General features: G+C 44.1%; 1 protein-coding gene across 3 annotated transcripts in view; it reads right to left on the bottom strand.

The window, feature by feature from the left end:
• LOC109507447 (neurocan core protein-like) overlaps window positions 1-19,368 on the bottom strand; it is a 32,946-nt gene that overhangs the window by 7,689 nt on the left and 5,889 nt on the right. For 2 of the 3 annotated variants that reach the window (XM_019856880.1, XM_019856879.1), the window contains exons 2-12: window positions 14,931-15,010; window positions 12,094-12,297; window positions 11,207-11,389; window positions 10,398-10,572; window positions 9,905-10,032; window positions 8,891-9,175; window positions 7,613-7,738; window positions 7,349-7,435; window positions 7,136-7,275; window positions 6,598-6,796; window positions 4,051-5,202 (exon numbers count right to left, since the gene is read on the bottom strand). In XM_019856880.1, the coding sequence (XP_019712439.1) occupies window positions 4,051-5,202; window positions 6,598-6,796; window positions 7,136-7,275; window positions 7,349-7,435; window positions 7,613-7,738; window positions 8,891-9,175; window positions 9,905-10,032; window positions 10,398-10,572; window positions 11,207-11,389; window positions 12,094-12,297; window positions 14,931-15,003 (2,752 nt within the window). In that variant the 5' untranslated portion in view covers window positions 15,004-15,010. The remainder of the gene's footprint in view (window positions 1-4,050; window positions 5,203-6,597; window positions 6,797-7,135; window positions 7,276-7,348; window positions 7,436-7,612; window positions 7,739-8,890; window positions 9,176-9,904; window positions 10,033-10,397; window positions 10,573-11,206; window positions 11,390-12,093; window positions 12,298-14,930; window positions 15,011-19,368) is intronic. The other variant, XM_019856881.1, reaches the window with a different exon arrangement.

Below are 19,368 nucleotides of genomic sequence, written 5' to 3'. Positions count from 1 at the left end.
ATCTTTAAAAACAAACACTGTAAAGAAAATATATACATGCATACAGCGGTGACTTGAGATATAATTTGGGGATTTTTGGAGATAATAGCCGTCGTTGATTTGTCTGCCTTGACTTGTGAGCAAAAATTTTAGATATGAACGCTGTATGATGAATTAAACTCAGCTCAATGAACTTCAAAACAAGAAAGATGTTTAATTCCACTTCAAGTTCAAGTTCTATTCAAACCAAGCGTAAAACAAAGAGAATTACACTTTGCGTATTTCAAACAACAGTATAACTTTGCCGCTAGCTTAATGCTAACAGATCATGTGAATCACCATAGACGGCCCAAAAGCATTCGAGCCGCAGTGTTATAACCATGCGAAGCAACATATGATATTTGAACGCAAACTGTGTTACATTACAATCGAACAATCTCTCAGCCACCTATTCTTTATCATCGATCACGAATGACTATTATGGCTTACCAAGGAGCTGAGTCAACTGCATATAATATATGCATCGTGATATATGCCATATATCACTATGTCGATATTATACTCCTCCCAGGTGGCCAAGAAGGAGCAGCGTAATGTCCACGGAGTTGAACAAAAAAATGTCATTGCTTTACATTATAGTCCCATTAAAAGTGTATGTAGACGCACGTGACGATTCCCAGTCCCAATGCAGATATTTTAAATGAACCAGCCCGCAGTCATGCAATGCTAATTAGCCATCACGGCAGCTGACCCAAAACCAACGGCTCCAGCACCCCTCGTATCCATTTCGCACTCCGCCTCTTTTCACAGGGATCAGAAGCCACAGCGCTTCAACCCCGCCATCCACTCACAGCCGCAGTTGCCATGGTTACCATATGGAAAGCAAGCCCCGGCTCGCTCCGCCGAGCGTTAGTGGGCAGCGTGAGAACTTCAGATATCAGACATCCTCGGCAGAAATGAGCAGACCCCCCGCTGAACGCCTCGGCCCCGCCATTCACCCGCTAAATGTGTGCGTGCGTGTGGTCTGTTTCCACAATTACACATTTCCATATCAATTGACAGAGAGCCACATGTTTCTCCCCTCAACCGCTCATTATGGCGACTTATTAGGGTCTTTGAAAAACACCACCCGTTCAGTGTGGTCGCAAAGCTAGCTTCGGGAGTCTTTGTTCTGTCACCTCGGACAGTGTGTATGTGCACGCAAAGGCTTTTTTCTGTCGTTTGCGGCGTGCACGCGCACTGGGTGAAATTCAATAGCTCGGCTATGCTGATTCGCAAGGCCAGTAACTCAGCAGATGACGCTGAGATCGTCAATAAACATCATAAATGAATACAATAATGTCATATTATAATAAAAAATGTAATTAATAAACACCCACCCTAAAATGTTCATCATTGTTCAAACCATAAAGATACCACCAACTGTGATCACAAAACACTGATATCATTTCAAACTCATCTTACATTATCCAAGGCTCGTCAGAATAAGCGCATCGCAGTTTGAGAGGCAAATTTTGCATTTTGAAATGCAAATTTTGCATTTTGAACCTTGATCAAAACACTTTGAACAGCAAAACTGAGAGTCAACCGTGAAGACTGACCCGAAAAAGTTTCGCTTGGGTGGACGCATGCGTGTCTCTCGCAACACCCAACTGCGGGTCATCAGAGGTCTAGGCCTGCTCGAAACGAGCTTCGGCAGGATACTCACGAGGCTACGTGGTGGAACTGCAGATGATTCACTGGAAGTGCAGTTACGGTGACGTGCTTCACAAGCCATAAAGAGAGCTAATTGTCAAGCAACAACGATACGTCCGTTGTGTGTTAGCATTTTAATTGCCACTCCACAGCGCTAAAACAAACACATGCAGACTCTTCACTAATGACCCCGAGGCTAAATTGAGCTCCTTGTTCATGATGATGTTGTTAGAGCATTTTAGAAAGAGTACAAAAGATGAGGATAGGTTCCACAGGGGAAAAAAAGCGCTACACCAATCCAGGCCAAAATTTGCACCCCTCCCCGTCAGTCAAGGTCAAGGCATGCCCCAACAAATACCAAGCGACGTGGCAAGCTAAGCTAGGAGCGACTGCGTTGCAAAGATAAACCTTGCACAATCGACTGTTCATTAAAGTGAGTGTTGCAGAAAAATCAATAGAGTGCGTGTGGACGGAGCTGACAGAGTGAACCGTCCTCTGGTCCGCACAGCATCAGACACCACTGACACAAATGACGCGACAAATAAATTTACACAGAGGACAAAAGAGATCCCTGAGACTTTCATTCACACATTTTGCACCTATTTGTGTTCAGTGGAGTTCTATTTGTGCAAGCTGCATGCCGAACATTACGTCATCTGGTAAAGTCGCTTGTAAACGTCAAGCATTTATTGGATATCCTTGATGTCCAGCTCAAGGTGCATCTAAATGTAATTTTTCTCCCTCAATGATAACACACAGAGTGAACTAGTACCCGGAGCTGAAGCTGGACATGAAGGATATTGAATAAATAAAATGTGCAAGCAGTTTCTCATGAATGCAACCCATTTGGAGAGCCCGAACCACGGCAACGTGTTTGTGCATGCGTGCGTTTTGTTTGCCTCATCATGTCTCGACCTTGCGGTCGTTTTCTCCACCCCCACAATCAACCAACTGTTGAAGCGACGAGGAGCAAAAATGACCTGCGCCACAACATCCACAGCCATCGCTCGGTCTCACTCCCTTGCAAGCTCATCCATCCACATCTCGAGTCCGCGTGGTTAAGAGATCAGCGTCTGTGTGTTTATGGCCCTCCGCCTGCATGCCTCCGGGGGCTCCCGCTCAATCAATCAACCTTCATCCCGAACACAAGCAGCCCCAGTCTGTCACCCCCTCCCCCACTCCCAGGGTTCCTAGTCGATACGATTTACAGCTGTTCTCGCCTTTTACCGCCCAGTTGGTGGCTTTGATTTGCTCGCTGCAGATTTGCAGAGGAGCAAAGTAATCACCATCGAAATGTGGGATATCAACAACGCCCGTGAGGATTTTGAATGGCGGGCGATGGGATGTTTCTCGTGTGCGTGCTCATTATCAAGCAAAAATAGGTGGCAAAGCAAGCCAGGAGCTGCACTGAGATGCGCCTGTGCTGCAGACTTAATCAGCAAATTGTCGACACGGACAGGAAGGTGGTCTCTTCCGTTCTGATGAGAATGCAGCCGGAGGGGCTGACACCGTATTATTTTGAATATAAACGATCGTGACAAGGTCAAGGAGTAAATGAAAAGTCAATCTTTTGTGAGAATTCCTAGAATTTTATATTTATTGCTGGTTATGAGAATTACACAAGTTCCCGCACCATAAAAAAACCCAAACATATTTATACCTTGTTGTCTCATTGACCTACTCACATATTGATGATTCACACATTAAGTACACACGCCTCGTCAAGGACAAGCCATGTACTCGATCGCTAGATCGTCTGCCTTCAGGAGTCAACCAGGTGAGTCATTGCTTCGCAGCGCAAAAAGTAACGGATGTTTTGCTAAGGTTATTTGCTCTTCCACGCATCATCAAACAAACCTTGAAAGTGTTGCAAAAACCTTCACGCAGAAAATCACGCTGAAGCGGTTTGAAAACAGGAGTCGGCAGTTACTGTACTGATCAGCATGTGGCGCATGCAGCAGACACAAATACCCCCTATCCCCTCCCCACCTAGTTGACATCTTCACATTGTGAGCTAACGCTGCTAATCTGTGCATCCAACAACACTGAAGCTCCGTTTAGCTTTTGGATTTGATAGGACAACAGCTGAATAGCTTGCTAACAAAAAATCCAAACAGGACAAGACATTTGACTTGAGTTTTTAAAACAAGGATATAATATCTTCACCCACAGTTAGGTTAAACTAGTACATTCTCGTTAATAAAAATCTGATTTACTTTGAACCCAACAAATATATATCGATTGCGTTCTCATTTTGAATGAGTGTCTTTTTCACAAGTGGTACCGTGCAATAATCTCGACCTCACTTAGTACGGTAGTGCGAGAGGAGATAATAATAACAAGGAGATGAAATTAAAGCAGGACGTCAGTACTCACCAGCTGGGACCAGAGTGATGTTGCTGACATTGAACCTGCTCCCCTCCTCCTCCATATTGCCTGGTAATGGGGACCCCGAGCCCACAGTCTGGGACCAGGCAGGCTCCTCCTCCTCCTCTGGATGGGGATCCAGAGAGATGTTGAGAACTGCCACGCTCTCGACTGGAACCCAATCGAGCAGTGCCTCGAGGTTAGCGGAGCTGTTCTGGTTGTCTGCGGGAGGAAATGCGGGAAGGCCTCCTGATCCAAGAGTCTGAGGTGGAGACGATGCGGCCGACGGGGAGAGTGTCGGTATCGGCTGGGCTGTGTGGGCTGGGGATGGAGACGAGCTTGGAGTTGAGGTTGATGTAGAAAAGGATGAAGTCGTAGATGCTGAGGATGATAATGGTGAAGAGGAAGAAGAAGAAGCAGAAGAGGAAGGAGAAGCAGCAGAAGGAGCAGAAGAAGGAGGAGAAGAAGGAGGAGGAGCAGAAGAAGAGGAGGAGGAAGAAGAAGTAGAAGAAATGGGATCCAAGTCTGCTTGGATAGATGAGGACTGTGTTTCAGTTGAAACGGTCAAAAGGAGTTTAGACACGGCTAGGTCAACAATCTGAGATGTGGACATCACGGAGGGCTCGGTAGTGGTGGGTGGGCTGGTGGTTGCTGTAGTGGTGGTCTGTCCTTTCCTGTGACCTCTTTCTCTCGACCTGGACCTTTCTCTCGGTTTACTGGTCCCGACTGGGCGTCGCGAGACTTGAATCTCCCCTTTGGCCTCGGCGGCGGTAATCTCTCCACTTCCTTCATCATCTCCCCTTCCCTTGTCTTCTCCTCTGCTCCTATCCTCCCCACGGTTTTTCTTGCCCCTGCCTCTTCCTCCTCTGGAACTGGCTCGGGGCATCACGGTGATCTCCCTCTTGTCACTGGACTGGGTTGTGGTCTCAGTATCTACACGCAGCCAGGTTTCCCCACGAGAAGAAGTCGTTTCAGGGACTGGGGTGGAGGTGGGGGACAGCCGCGTCTGCGGAGTCTCCTCACTGATGGTTGTCCTGGTAGTCAAGGAATTATTGGAGGCAGTGGAAGAAGGTGCCACATGAGTGGATAATTCTTCATTGGCTGGAGTCGTATCGTCCTTGGGGGTGCCACTCAACAGGAAACTTCCCCAGGAAAATAAGGCTGCAGACGGTCAGGAGGGTCAAGAAGAAAAGAGGAATTTAAAAAACATGTCGGACACGAAGCGACTCAGCATGGGATTTGGCATTTTATTGTGTTTGCTGGTTTTACGTTATCAATTCATTGTTTCAACTCATTCACCCATCCATCCATTTTCTGAACCGCTTTATGCTCACAAGGGTCGCGGGGCGTGCTGGAGCCTATCCCAGCCGTCTTCGGGCAGTAGGCGAGGGACACCCTGAACCGGTTGCCAGCCAATCGCAGGGCACACACAGACAAACAACCATCCGCGCTCACACTCACTCCAAGGGACAATTTTATTGAGTGTTCAATCAGCCTGCCATGCATTCTTTTTGGAATGTGGGAGGAAACCGGAGTACCCGGAGAAAACCCACACGGGCCCGAGGAGAACATGCAAACTCCACACAGGAAGGCCGGAGCACCAAATCAGTCTAACTTATGACGCTACTAAGGGCAAAGGTTACATAAACTGGCTAAATATGGTCAATACCCCGACATGATTAGTGATCAGCCCATTCAGGATTGACCAGTCAGAGAAAGGAGGCCGTCCCAAATGTTTGGGTGAAGCTCAAGCTCTATAAATTGAAACAAAGACCCAAACAAAAGCCTCACAGATTTCCCCAGAATCAAATGCAACATCTCCGAAAGCACTTTATTGGTAATCACTTTCCTCTGAAGACACTTGATGGTGTTCAGCCACCCAGAACCCCTGACATAATGAAAACAACGACGATGATGACACCGAGTGTTCTGTGACCTGCCAGCTTGCAAGCGACGAGATGTTCTTCACACGCAGTGATGTTGAGAACATCTAATGATCGTCGCCCCTAATAGCCGTCTCGAGAAGGACATTTACAGAAATAATGCGCTGCGTGACAAGAACGGCGAGTTAACAGCACCAGTGGAGAAGATAATCAGCAAAACAAGTGCGGGTTTTATTCATAAATTTTCTTCTTCTTAATAGGTTTCGCCGGTACCCATTTTTAATACATAACCTAAGGGTGCCTATTGGGAGAAAATGCAAAGGCAATTATGGTATTTGATCTTTTGTACATTGAACACAAACATTATCCTCACTGTGATGGATTGTATAAACATATTTTTATTAAAAAATATATATATATACCATTACTTATTTCAGCCCTGTGGCAATTTTGACATTTTAAGCAGCCAAACCACACATGATTGACAACAATAATAAGGGCTTTTATTTATTTCTTTTTGCATAATCTAAGGTAAAAGTATTTACTCTGTTCTGAATTATTAATGACTGTTTTCTCTCTCCCATATGTCTTTACGTCGAACACTTATTATTCTGTATTTCATGATTCCACAAAGGTGTAAACACAAAACTCAATAACCAAGGAAATATCCAACCTGGTGATGCTGTGGTGGTCATATTTCCTCGATCCTCCTCCTCCTCCTCCTCCTCCTTCTTCATCTTCTGATGCTTCTTCTTCACATCTTCTTCACCTGCCGTTCCTTTGGGAGTTCCAGTCGTTTCCTCACTACCACCACCAGTCCCCACTAGGTAGTTCCAAGGCTTCCAAAAGGATTTGATAATCCCCGAGATGACCTGAAAGTATTATCAAATTCACAGGTGAAGCTCTAGTTCAAATTTCAATAACAATTCAAATATTTAATCAAGGTTTCAATGGTGGAAGGTCAAGGCCTTCTCGAAGCACTGACCTACATTTGACAACCTAAATTCCGTTTTTTTTTTTTTTTTTGGCATGAATTTATTTTTAACATTTTCTTCATTTTGGCGGTGTTTCTCTTACCACTAGAGGAAGCCCACATTGCATTAGCGGTACTACACTAGTCTAATCTAATCGATCGTTAATAATCTTCCTTGTAGATCAAGGAAATTTAATCAAATGTCGAACCTTAGAAAGCAGCCGAAACAAAAACTAACCTTCTTCTCAGCAGGCGTTGGAACAACAGGAGGCTGGAGAAATTCAGGCGAGTCAGGCTCAAATGGTTCTCCCCAGTCGATGCTTTGACCCGGAGATATCCGAAGGCTTATGTAGGACTCTGAGGACCAGGGGTCTGAGGCTGGGAACACAGTTAGTGTATAACCTTCCGGTTTGGGCTTCAGCGCGAAAAAGATGTCATCAACTGGACTTACAAGCATTGACACTAAGAAGCGACTCCTCCTCCTCCTCCTCAAGGTCTACCAGTCCGGTCCAGTTCGAGGGAGAATTGCCACTCTCATCTGTGTATCCCATTGATGCATAAGTAATCACACAATGTACACTTATGTAAAAGTACAGATATTTAAGAACTAAATAAATATTTCCTCATCATGAATGCTTCCTGGTTCACATTCCTCCATACTTTAGTGAATTGATGAATCATCGGTTTCAAAAGGGATATGAGACAAATGTAAAACCTTTAGTAGTAATGGCAGGTGGGCTCTCTGTTCCTGTAGACACACTACTCGAATCGGTGAGGTAGCTCCAGGGCTTCCACAGGGAAGTGTAGATCTGAGAGATGGTGTCTGTGTTCTCCACTTTACCTACGGAAATACAGATGGAAAAAAAATGCCAACTCACTGTAAGATTTTCAGCCAATACGGAGGACAGAAAAAATTCAGAAGTAAATCCTTCCATTGCTTGTGTCAATCTATCTTTTTCACAGCTGTGTAACGGTGTGAAGATTAACTGTTGCCATAGCTACAACACCGGCCGTGGCATGTTCTGTCACTATTAGACCAAATTCGAGGCTTTTACAGCTTCTACGCCTGCTTGGAGTGAGGAGTTTTGGTCTGTCAAGGACATTTAAAATTACCTTCAGTATCTCTTCTTTTCCCGAACATTGAATCACTTCTTTCAGCAGCTAATAAGAAGTATAAGATAAATAATTCCAGTCCTGCCGTGAGGCTTGATTCCATCCACAACCACACTCAGAACTCAAAAGACTTGTATCGCAAATCACATTTCCCCATTGAAATCAATGGAAATGCCATTACAGTTGAAGCCCGCTCTTCGCTGGGGACTGGGCCGGCCCACGAATAGAGAAAATCCCTGTATGGTTCTACCCTATTGAAATGTTTTGGTGAAAATGAAAAAAAAAAATTCAATGATTAAAAAAAAAACCTTGATTTATTAGTCATTCTTTGCAGGTGACAAAGAATATATGCCTGTGAATCTTGCTATTTCACCCGACTACCTGTACTGCTCTACCATTTGTGTTTAAAAAAAAAAACAACGCTCAAAGGGTTCTACAACATTGCTATTCGTTAGCCCGTCTTTGCCATTTTACATTGGTAGCATTAAGCTAAATGGAATTTAAGGCAAAGCAACTTGATTGTTGTAAATTCACATGCAATGCGTTTTGTTTTATTTATAGTGTGACAGTAAAAATCAACCAGGGGCAGCAATACACGTTTTTTTGTTGTTTTTTTAAGAACTATTCACTACCTGACAAACTGCCACGATACAGCGCTCGTATCTTTAATTTTTGCTCTCAAGTCAAAGTAATCAATCTAGTACTTTTGAATTGAACTGAATTGTGCAAATGATGCACAATTCATGTGAATTGATGTGAATTTTTCAATAGCGCCGACCAGAAGGAGCTGGTAATGTTGGTGGGTTGGGCTGAGCCTTCTGCCAAAAGGCCTGCTGTGAAAAAGACTGACAATAAATCAGATCATCGCCTCCCGGGATACCTCTGTAGCAGTATGTATCATACAGCGCTGTGGTGTTGTCACTTGTGATGTTCAACGTGACAGTGTGGACTCCTGGCTTGTTCCCTCCGCAGTCCGGGCGAGGGAGGCTGACCGGGTAGTGGACGCTGCCATCGGCGAGCCAACCCGGGGCACAGCTATGCAGGCCGGCCCTCCAGGCCAGATAAAGCTGCCCCACAGTGGCCAGCTGGCCCCCCAAGGACACACAGCGGTCTGACGCTGAAGACAGCGACAACCTGCCAGGAACTGAGGCGTGAAACACCTCGCCTGCAGGCGGGAAATAGAATGGGAAGACAGATAAACATGAGGAGCTCATTTGAAGGCTGCGTTCAAAACCTTCGACACAGTGGGGGTGGAAGAAAAACATGTTTCGTATATTTTTTTCCCCAATTGTCCCAGGTAAGGCAGAAATAGCAGACTATTTTTAGTGGCACGTTCAACAGAAAGCGCCTGCAGGCGGGAAATAGAATGGGAAGACAGATAGACATGAGGAGCTCATTTGAAGGCTGCGTTCAAAAGCTTCGACACAGTGGGGGTGGAAGAAAAACATGTTTTGTATATTTTTTTCCCAATTGTCCCAGGTAAGGCAGAAATAGCGGACTATTTTTAGTGGCACGTTCAACAGAAAACGTAGAAGTAGCAGGAAGACGTGCATTGACTACAAATACAATGAATAAGCAGGGTTTTTGAATGTGACCACTGCAGTCCTGTGATTTACCCGGATTAGTCAGAGATTCAGCAAATTTTAGAGACTTTTATCCCCCGATTTAAAAAAAAAAAAAAAAAAAAGTCCACAATGGGGCTGCAAAATACGTCTCTGATTGTGGCTCTCCTTTCCCACACGCGAGGGTATTAAAGCAAGTATACTATAAAAATTCATAAAAATGATCACTGGATAAAGTTGTAGAGCTACAGTCAAAATAATCTATTATTGATAGTGTGTGTGTGTGTGTGTGTGTGTGTGTGTGTTTGTGTGTGTGTGTGTGTGCGCACTACCATCCAGTTCTTTTGCAAAGCAGTACACATCAAACAACTCTTTGGGGTCCCTTTTCCCATAATTCCTCACTCCAGCTGAGTACTCCTTATGCCCAGAGCAGTCCAGCTCAGTTGACTGGACAGAATAGCTGCAGAAGATAAGGAAACATAAATCACCTTTGCTATGCCATAATTGCTCAAAAGAATCAAAAGACTGACTGTAACTGAGCCGTGAGCACGTTTAATATTGGGAACAAAACAAGATAACAGGACAACAATGCTAGGCTCCGCCTCTACTTTTTACTTTCATGGACCTTTATTGTGCTACATGGTTGCTGCGACACAGCAATTTCGTGCTGTGAGGATAAGTGCAATACATAATGAATAAATGGATGGTTCATTTTTTGGTATCAATGAATAACAAGTGAAAGTATTTTTTGTGACAAAGAAAGAGTGGCGGTGTCTAACTAATGAACATAGCAGCTAAGTGGCAAATCATTTCTCCTCGACTCACCGGACAGTCTGATCGTCCAGCCAGCCGGCTGCACAGCTGGCGAAGCCGTCGTAGTACGCGGCCCACATCTGGCCCGACGTGGCCATCTGAGCCGAGTTCTCTTGGCAGGCTCGCTGGGCGTCTGCGAAGGAGAGGGCGTAACGAGTGCTGGGAGCCTGGTAATGAAACACCACACCTGCAGAAGCACACAAAAGCACACACAGGTTAGTTTTTCTCTTATGCCAGAGCAAACCAAAGGGATGATATTCCCTTGAAGAACACGAATGTTCAGCAGGCATTTCACAGATGAGCAACCTGAAAGAATATCATTGGTATTCAGCCCAAATGCCATCATTAAAAAAAAAAAAAAAAATGATTACACAATTACTCGGGTGGAAATTGAGATGAGAAAAAAAGATGGGCTGCACAGAGCCCCGCAGTCCATTAATCAAGTCAGTCATTGTGATGGGACTGATTTGCTGAATTAATGTTATTAATGCTTAATTAGTCAGGGTGGCAAATGTATTCATCTGCTGTACTTAAGTAGAAGTACACATTCTGATGTAAAAAAAAGTGCTGCACTTGAATAAACCTGAAAGCTGCTGAAATGTACTTAAGAACCAAAGGAAAATGCGTTTTTATTGTCAAAATGTAAAAAAAAAAAATCTTAAGTACTATAACGACGTGCTTTGTTACTTGCCACCGCTGTAATTGAAATCAAATCACAGCGATGATAACACATCAAATTAGCAGAGAAAAAAAAATCCCATCAAAGAAAACGAAAACCTTTGTTGTGTCATCACGTGGTTGTCGCTCGCGACTGAGCTTACCGTAGACCACCAGGGGCACGGCGTCTCTCTCGTAGTTGTTGCCCATGACAACCTGACAGTGGTAAGTGCCTGAGTCGTTGGTACGCAGACTGGAGATCTCCATGGTAGCGTTGAGGGGATCGGCGGCGTATCCTGGCAGCCTGACACGGCCGCTGAAAGCCTTATTCACCTTGATTACGTCACCTTTGGCAGAGAGACATCAGACAGAGTCGGGGGGAGACCAAGAGCGAGACAGTTGACATCATGCAGATTTTAGAAAAGGACGAAGCAAAATCCTTGAAAGTCTTTTCCTCATTCTCATTCTTGAAGAAGATCACGGGCAATCATATTGAGTCGCACGTATCGAGCAATCATTTTGGATTTTTTATTTTTTCCCCAGCATTGTGGAAACCTTTTTTTCTATGCCTCGATACATAACGCAAGGTCCATTTAGGGCAAGCTTGGACGAGTGTGGAAGAAGTCAAGAACCCTGACCTCAACCTTTTTTTATGAACTAGTACAGACACTCTGTGACCAAAAGGCGCCACAACAACAGTGAAATTAGAACTCACACTATATCTGCAAAACTTTGTCCGCTTGTAATGCACAATTGTCCCAATATTTTGGTCTATATTTGATAAAGGACAGTTGTCCCAATAATTTTGTCCATATTTTGTAATAGACAGTAACCCAATGTCCATATTTTATCCATCCAGTTTTTGTAGCGCTTGCCCTTAAGAGATTATCAGTATAAAGAATTACATTTAAAAATTAATTAGGGTATCAAGAGGGGTGGAGCTTATCCCAGCCCATCGACAAATGATAATTTACACTTGAGACATATGAGAAATTTTAGTCATAACGAGTTACACAGTTTTGTTCTTTTTTTTTTTTTTTTTGTGTATTACCTTGAGCTGACAGCACAACATGTTCCAGAGGGGAGTCCTGTCCACCTGCAGGAAGTCTGACGAGAGTCCACAGGAGTCGGACAGACTGAGCGGATGAGCCGTTCGGAAGAGTGAAGACGCATGGGAGCACGGCTTCGCCTGCCAACGGCTGCTGCACGGTAGGATGAGTGACCTTCCTCATGTTAACTATGGAGGAGGATGCACCTGCACAGAGGACGAGAGCAAGCGCCGTACACAATTGTGAGGATCCGTGCTTGCAACGTCGAGAGGGGGAAGTGGGCTTCGACATCCATTTTTGCCCGAGCACGTCAATACTTTTGAATTAAAGCATGAATCCGTCGTCTCATTGATTAGTGCTCTCTTGCGCTGTAGTAGGGGAGACATTTAAATGAGGGTCAGCTCCGGCTTTAACCCAATTTGTCTGCTGATCAGACATCGCGGATTCATTAGCAACTTTCCAGCAATAATCTTTGTCATCACTCTCAAGAAAAGAACTCACTGCTCATTACGGAAATGCAACGTGCACGCGCACACTGTAGTGATCTTCATTCTGCCTGCTCCTTTTACGCATCTGTTTACTGCCATTATATTCACATGAATGTCAAAATGATTTTTTAAAGATCGCCGCAGAGCGCAAAGCGGCGTGCTTCATGGCTCCGCGTATTAAGAACAATGTCACCATGACAACAGGATCACCTGAAAAGAAGTAACCAAACAAGCTCAGTGTGTCTAACAGCAACATAAAACCCATATGTTTATTTTCGTTTGGTGTGACCATATGCCCTGTGAGATATCGCTAAAGAAATGCGAGTGAATGCAAACTAGTGTGTGTATAAATACACAAATAAACAAAAGGCCTTTTGGAATAATACAAACATCCCTGGAGGATATTTCCATCTGCATTTAGATTGGACATCTTTCACGCACCGAGCCCCCCCTGAGATTATTTCGGTGAGCTCAGGAGAGCCCCCAGAGCCTGGCCCTCAAATCAGATGTAATCACACAAGAACCATGCAGCCTGAGTGAGAGGAGCCTGAGCCGGAATGAGATCGGGAGCCTGGCTGACAGAGGTGGGGCGGAAAGACCGGACAAAAAGAGCCGGTGTAAATTGAATGATGGAAATGGAGGAGCGTTGGCTGACAAGTGTACTCTTAGGCATGCAACTGACAGAGGGCATTGTTAAAATAAGGCTAAAAGTAAGGGGAGGAGCACTGGAAGTGACTTAAAGGGACACTTGCTGTCTTTAGCAGGCAGCTCTTCTTCACGTCGGCTCCCTAAAAGGTGGTGAGGGGACGTTTTGAGGCAAGCTGGCACAGTGGACGGCAGATGAAATGCTTTGCTGAAGGATCTGACACAGTCTCCCTGCAATCAACACAACCCGATCCTTGGTCCTTTGATAGGTGAATCTAAAGAAATAACCTCCTGTGATTGTTTTCGCTGATGCTGTGCAACCACAAATGCAAGTCGACAACGCACGGAGAATGTCAGGTTATAATGTAGAAGGTGTGGTAGAAATGTGACACAAGGCAACATGTCTGGTTGGGAGGCGCCAGTTGCATGTGGCAGGTGATAACTGACTGTTTATATGTGTGTGTAGATGACATTCTTGAGAAGAAATAGGCGAGGCGTATAAAGCACAGATTGTTCGGAAACTCACTTTTGAGAAAACTCATGAAAAAATGAGGGAACACTGTATATCTGTTGTGACATCATTCCTGTAACCTTTCTGACACCTGGCATTACTCGACGCATTTAGTTAGAATTAATTTTGTTGTCCCTAAATGTGAATTTCATGCAGAGTCATAAATGAACAGATGGTGGAGTTAAATTGCATAAATGGCTTTGGAGACGTTCCAGCTCACTCCCGCAGAGTATGTCGACAAACATTCCCAGCATGTCAACTCTCACTTACAACACTGATATTACCGACTGAATAAGAATAACGATGAAGCAGATGTTAACTCTGCGGATTCCAATCCAGCTGCACTTCCTCTCTTCACTTATTCATCCATACTTTATACTAAATGGACATGGACTGCCATTGGAGCTGGAGGAAGAAAAAAAAAAAGAGCACAGGTGCAAATACATCACCAACAATGACCTCATTCCACGAATTGACCCATTAGGTTGTTAATTATCTTGGGAAGGGTGGCTTCCATCAAAGTGGTGAAAATGCTCTTTCAGGGGAGAGTGAAAGATGGCAACGGATGAAAATCCCATTTCCCGCGTCTCCCGAGATGCCTTCGCATTTCCTCCATAACGGTGATTTTTATAGCTCGCATCATAGTGTCCTCGCTGGGTGTCCTTGGTATGACCTTGGTCTAATAATCTGTTGGGTAGCCTTGCTGGAGAGAACAAAGTTGGTGAAGGCGGCAAAGTGAATTTGCATGTAGTTTCTGCATACGTATATTGCTAAAAAAAAAAAAAGTCACTCATAAAAATGGTAATGCTGCAGACTGCTGTGAGTACACCTGATCCTCAATGTCCAATTCGACCTCGTATATTCTCGGTGGTGGTTATTCTATCTAATCTTCTAATCTCCAGACGCCATCACTCGAGAGTGATGTCTCATCATGCATTCACTTCTCATAAACTATGTTTGGGTTTTGGGTGGAATTTCTAGATGAACCTAAAATGCACTATAATCTTTTTAGCGGAACTTAATTTGAGTTTCTCTTAAACTGTGGAATGCACATGACTGACTGTTGAATATTTCAGTACGTTTTGCATCACTTGCTGTTCTCGAACATGGAGCACCAATGGCAACATTCAAAACAAGGTGTTGGATTTGCAAACACGTCCACCTCTATTGTTGTTGTTGGATCCAAAGAACTCACCAAAGCCAAACCAGTGCAGCAACAAGAGAGTCAAGAAGACGTGTCGCCCGGCTGCGAACCGAGGAAGCGCCATCTTGGACCTGGATGGTGAGAGATGAGAGAAAGAAAGCAAGGAGGCAAGTTAAAAAGCGAGGTGAGCCATGAAACGGTGCATTCATACATAAAATGCTTAAGTACGTCTCTGACAATCACATCAATACAATTGGGAGGTCAACATGACAATTGTTGCTGGTTGGCTGCTTAAGTTGCTGGGCTTGTTTGTTCGTTCATAAAGCTTAAATTTTTTTTCTTAATCTGCAAACCTCATGGAGTTTTGTAATTTTCATTGCCATGTTCTCACCTGTAGTACAATGATGGAGATATTTTTCATGACTGAATTTTGAAATTATTGTAGACTCCTTTCCAAAGTATCGGAACAGTGAGGTCAATTGTTTTGTTTTTGATGTATCAATCGTTGAGTATGAGACAACAGCTTCACATTGAAGTATTTTTTTTTCTCATGTGCTTCCATCTGGATCTAATCCATAATTTTTGGATTGAATGCATCCATTTTTCATGTGAGCAAAAGTATTGGAACATGTCCAGGTGCGTTTTGCTGCATACGATAAATAGACCTGAATGTCTACACAGTTTCAGTTTGGGGTTTTGCCTGTGCAAACTTCTTTCACAGTTAAGAGGTGTAGCCAAAAGCTGTTTACTGCTGTTTGCTTCATATTATCGACCGTTGCACACTACCAAACACTAGACATCATCGAACTGACTGCATGAGATATTAATAGACCAAATTCTCCATAATGGCCTTGCAGATAGATCACTAGAAAGGTTAATCCAGTGCACCTCAACAGAGGGCTAATGCGGGCTAATGTAATAAGAATTAAAAAAAAAAAAAAAAGCCACTTGAAGCAGCCACAGTTCATTGGGGCTCCGCATCCTGAGCAATTAGCTGTGTTAGACCTTTGTGTGAATGTGAGGTTAAATATGAAGGTGCTGCAAGGAGACAAGGTGACCTTGAACCACTGTGTGACGCGGGGGAACACAAAAGCTAGAACGTTGCATTTAGTCCGCCCATTATTTTGTCCATCAAGCTTCCCATAGGAACGCTTCACTGACATGAAAACTCATTTAGCTGACATTAGTACACCCCGTCGCGTTTTGCTCGTGCGCCGGGTAGCAACAGGCCATCTGATGTCCTCCGAGCGAGCAGAAAGAGATTTCGTCCACCAGTGGTCTACCTCAAAAACTCGCCCCTCAGCTATGAGAAGTTTGTGGCGCCGAAATCCAACCACGCATCCTAACTAAGCTACTGACTGTGCCAGAGGATTTGGATGGCGGCCTGAAGCTTCCCAGCTCAATGGGGAGGCGGATTGTCCCATGGCACGATGAGATAGCGATGGAGAGGAGTTTGTTTGAAGAAAAGGACAGCTTTGCTTTAAAAACGCACAATTTCCATGAATTAAAGGAGAATGAAGCAAACGAGGATCCGCAACAAAGGGTTTACTGTTGTTGGAATACGATGAGGCTGGAATTAGCTTTAATATGTTTGGAGTGGGTGCCAACTCGTGGTTACCACACGTGGCTCATACATCTGATGTTGGGGGATTCGAATCCAGGCTCCAGTCCTCCTGTGTGGAGTCTGCATGTTCGCCCCCTTGGAAAAATGTACATGATATATTGCTACCTCACTCGATTCAGCACTGACATCAACAGATGTCGTGTAGCCTCGTCTACATTGGGCTCAATTGCTAATTTTTTTTTTTTGCAAAACAAAACGTCTTGCAAAACAAATCCTTTGAATTTTTTTCAACCATAACCATTCTTTACAAAATGCTGATAGACCTCCAATATACATTTTCCATGAAAAACGGGAGTTGGCTAAAAAAAAAAAGTCTCAGAATGACGATGGATACAATTAAAAAAAAAAAACGGCGACCCTGATCAAGATTATCTTCATAGAAAATTGATGGAAAGATGGACCAATGTTCTGCATCTCCATTTCAGCTGCATCAAGTAAGTAATTCATTAAGGCCTCCCCGTCCTCACCTAGGTAACTGCAACTCATTCCAGCAGCATCCCCAATGCTCTGAAAGAGGATTATGCAACACCGATTCAACCACCAATAAATGAACCCAACAATGTTAGTCTTTCTGACCATGTGAAGTTTCGCTTAAAAAAAAAAAAAAAAAATCTAAAAGTGGAGCGTGTGAGGCGAAAAAAAAACTCTCTGCAAAGTAGTATATCACCCCTGTGACACCAACTAAAGCACCAAACAACAACCATGTGAGTGTTTTTTTAATGGAAACTAAGTTCCTGAAAAGGGGGTTCTGGTGTGCATGAGACCCCGCTGTGGCACACACTTTTAAAATGTCCCGCTGGTGAAAGGTGGGTTTGGTCCTCGTGATGGTCTGTGACAGATTGGGGTCGAGCTGCTGGACTCTTTGCGCGTTGGAGATGTGAACCGTGAGTTGCGCTCGCTGGGTGGTGCTTTGTAAAGCTTTGGACGGGGTCACCAACCTCAGACGTTTGCCCATCGACGGACGCATACAAAGTGTGGAATCCGAGAGCCTCGCCCTGGCAGGGTCCCAGCCACCCCGATCCCCGCCATCACAATTCCCAGTTTAGGCCACGGACATGTGAATGGATGCCACACAATGCGCAACACTGTGTGCCCATAGACAGAAGCCATTCAAGAGGTTTACCAGTGGGGATTTACAACATACAGTTCAGTCACCAGCCATTAACACCGGCCCCACATCACGTGTGAACGCCACCTCCTGAGTCACACGCTGAACACAAATTGAGCAGAAGCCTTTAAAATGCTCCAGTGGACTTCAATGTGGATTTATATATATGATATATTTTGACCACCTTGCCTGAATGGATGTTGTGAGCCGGTGACAGAGATCCAAAACGTGCAACTCGACTGGCATATAAAACAGGGATCAGGATTCAACTGTCTGCTCAGCAAGAAGGCATAACCCAAATATGAATCGGATCGAAACTGCTGGGAAAGAGGCCATTTTGTACAGTATCAACACTTTAATATCCTGCTGAAGGTGCATAGAAATATCAAGTGACCATGGACAATGAGGCAATGAGACAGACAGACGGATGTAAATTACTTTGAAGCCAAGTTGTACTAAACCAGGTCAGCTTTGCCCCCAATTTTGTCCCTGCGGCCATGGCGCGTTTTCTACTCAAGCATCACATCAGATTGCAGACGATGCACATGATAGGTCAGTGAATTCCGCATTCATGTGAACACGTCCACTTAGAATTACACAATGACGCAAGTCCACGTTTGGGCAGCTGGCATCCCTGTTAAATTTCTATCAAAGCTTACTCAAGCTTGAAAAGATTTCTGTATGCTTCACAGATGATACAGTAACTGCCGAATGCTCTTGATATACGTGATTTTGTTTTTTTTTGTTTCCAAGGAATGTGCATTATTTGCATTATTATATGTGCATTACGAATTGTTTTTTTCTTCAATTTGTTTCCTTCAAAAAGTGAAGAATCCAACTTTCAGTCTTGTATGTCACCACTTCACAAGTGAACGAATCTCGCCACTGCCTCCGATTAATTATGTCTCACCAAACTCTGAAGTGCCGACAGCTCCCGATGAGTAACAGACAAAGTAGGGAGCGGAATAAGAGCGAGGAGAAGATGAAGGAAGACAAATGAAAGGAAGGTCATTTCATCGCCCTTGTCACATCCTCACAATGAAAGCCAGTCCACAAAGCTGCGGGAAGCTCTTGTGCTCTTCCGTATTCACAAATGGCACATGCGGCCCAGCTTGACTTAAAAAAAAAACAACTGAAATCATATTCTATGGAGGGAAGCAATGAGAATGGAAGTATATACAATGGCGTCTTGAGGGACCCAACTTACTAGCTGCCATTGACTTACGGTACGATGAGAGCAAAAAGATGCGAGCACCGCATGGGCAGTGAAGTCAAACTCGACACACTTCACAAGGGGCAAAAGTTTGGCAGACAGTGAACAATTCTTAAAAAAAAAAAAAAAAAGATGTTCAATCCTACTCCCAAATGAAGTTCGGTTTCAAACTAAAAACCCAAGTTGCTGCCCTGAGCTGCTGCTCTCGCTCACCTTAAAGATTGATGATTTGGCTCCACCACACCAAACTCATTGAAAAGTGTTAACGGACCTGCGTTGCTTTGCACACTAAGAACAAAAAAAAAAAAAAAAAAAAAAAAATGGCCATCCCCAATCAAATTTCACAATAATGGTTCAAAATGTCTTATTGTCAACACTGTTTAAAATTGGAACAGTTTGAGGGGAGAGGAATGATGTAAGATTGTTTAAATGCTAAAAGTATTCATCACAATCAAAGAAACGCGTGAACTTGGATGACTCAAACGATTAATCTCTTGTACACATTCATTATGCTGTCACGCACGCACGCACGCACGCACGCACG

The sequence above is a fragment of the Hippocampus comes genome, unplaced genomic scaffold, assembly GCF_001891065.2.
Source record: "Hippocampus comes isolate QL1 unplaced genomic scaffold, H_comes_QL1_v1.1 scaffold105, whole genome shotgun sequence".
Classification (NCBI taxonomy): domain Eukaryota; kingdom Metazoa; phylum Chordata; class Actinopteri; order Syngnathiformes; family Syngnathidae; genus Hippocampus; species Hippocampus comes.
This window is presented reverse-complemented; position numbering and strand designations above follow the sequence as displayed.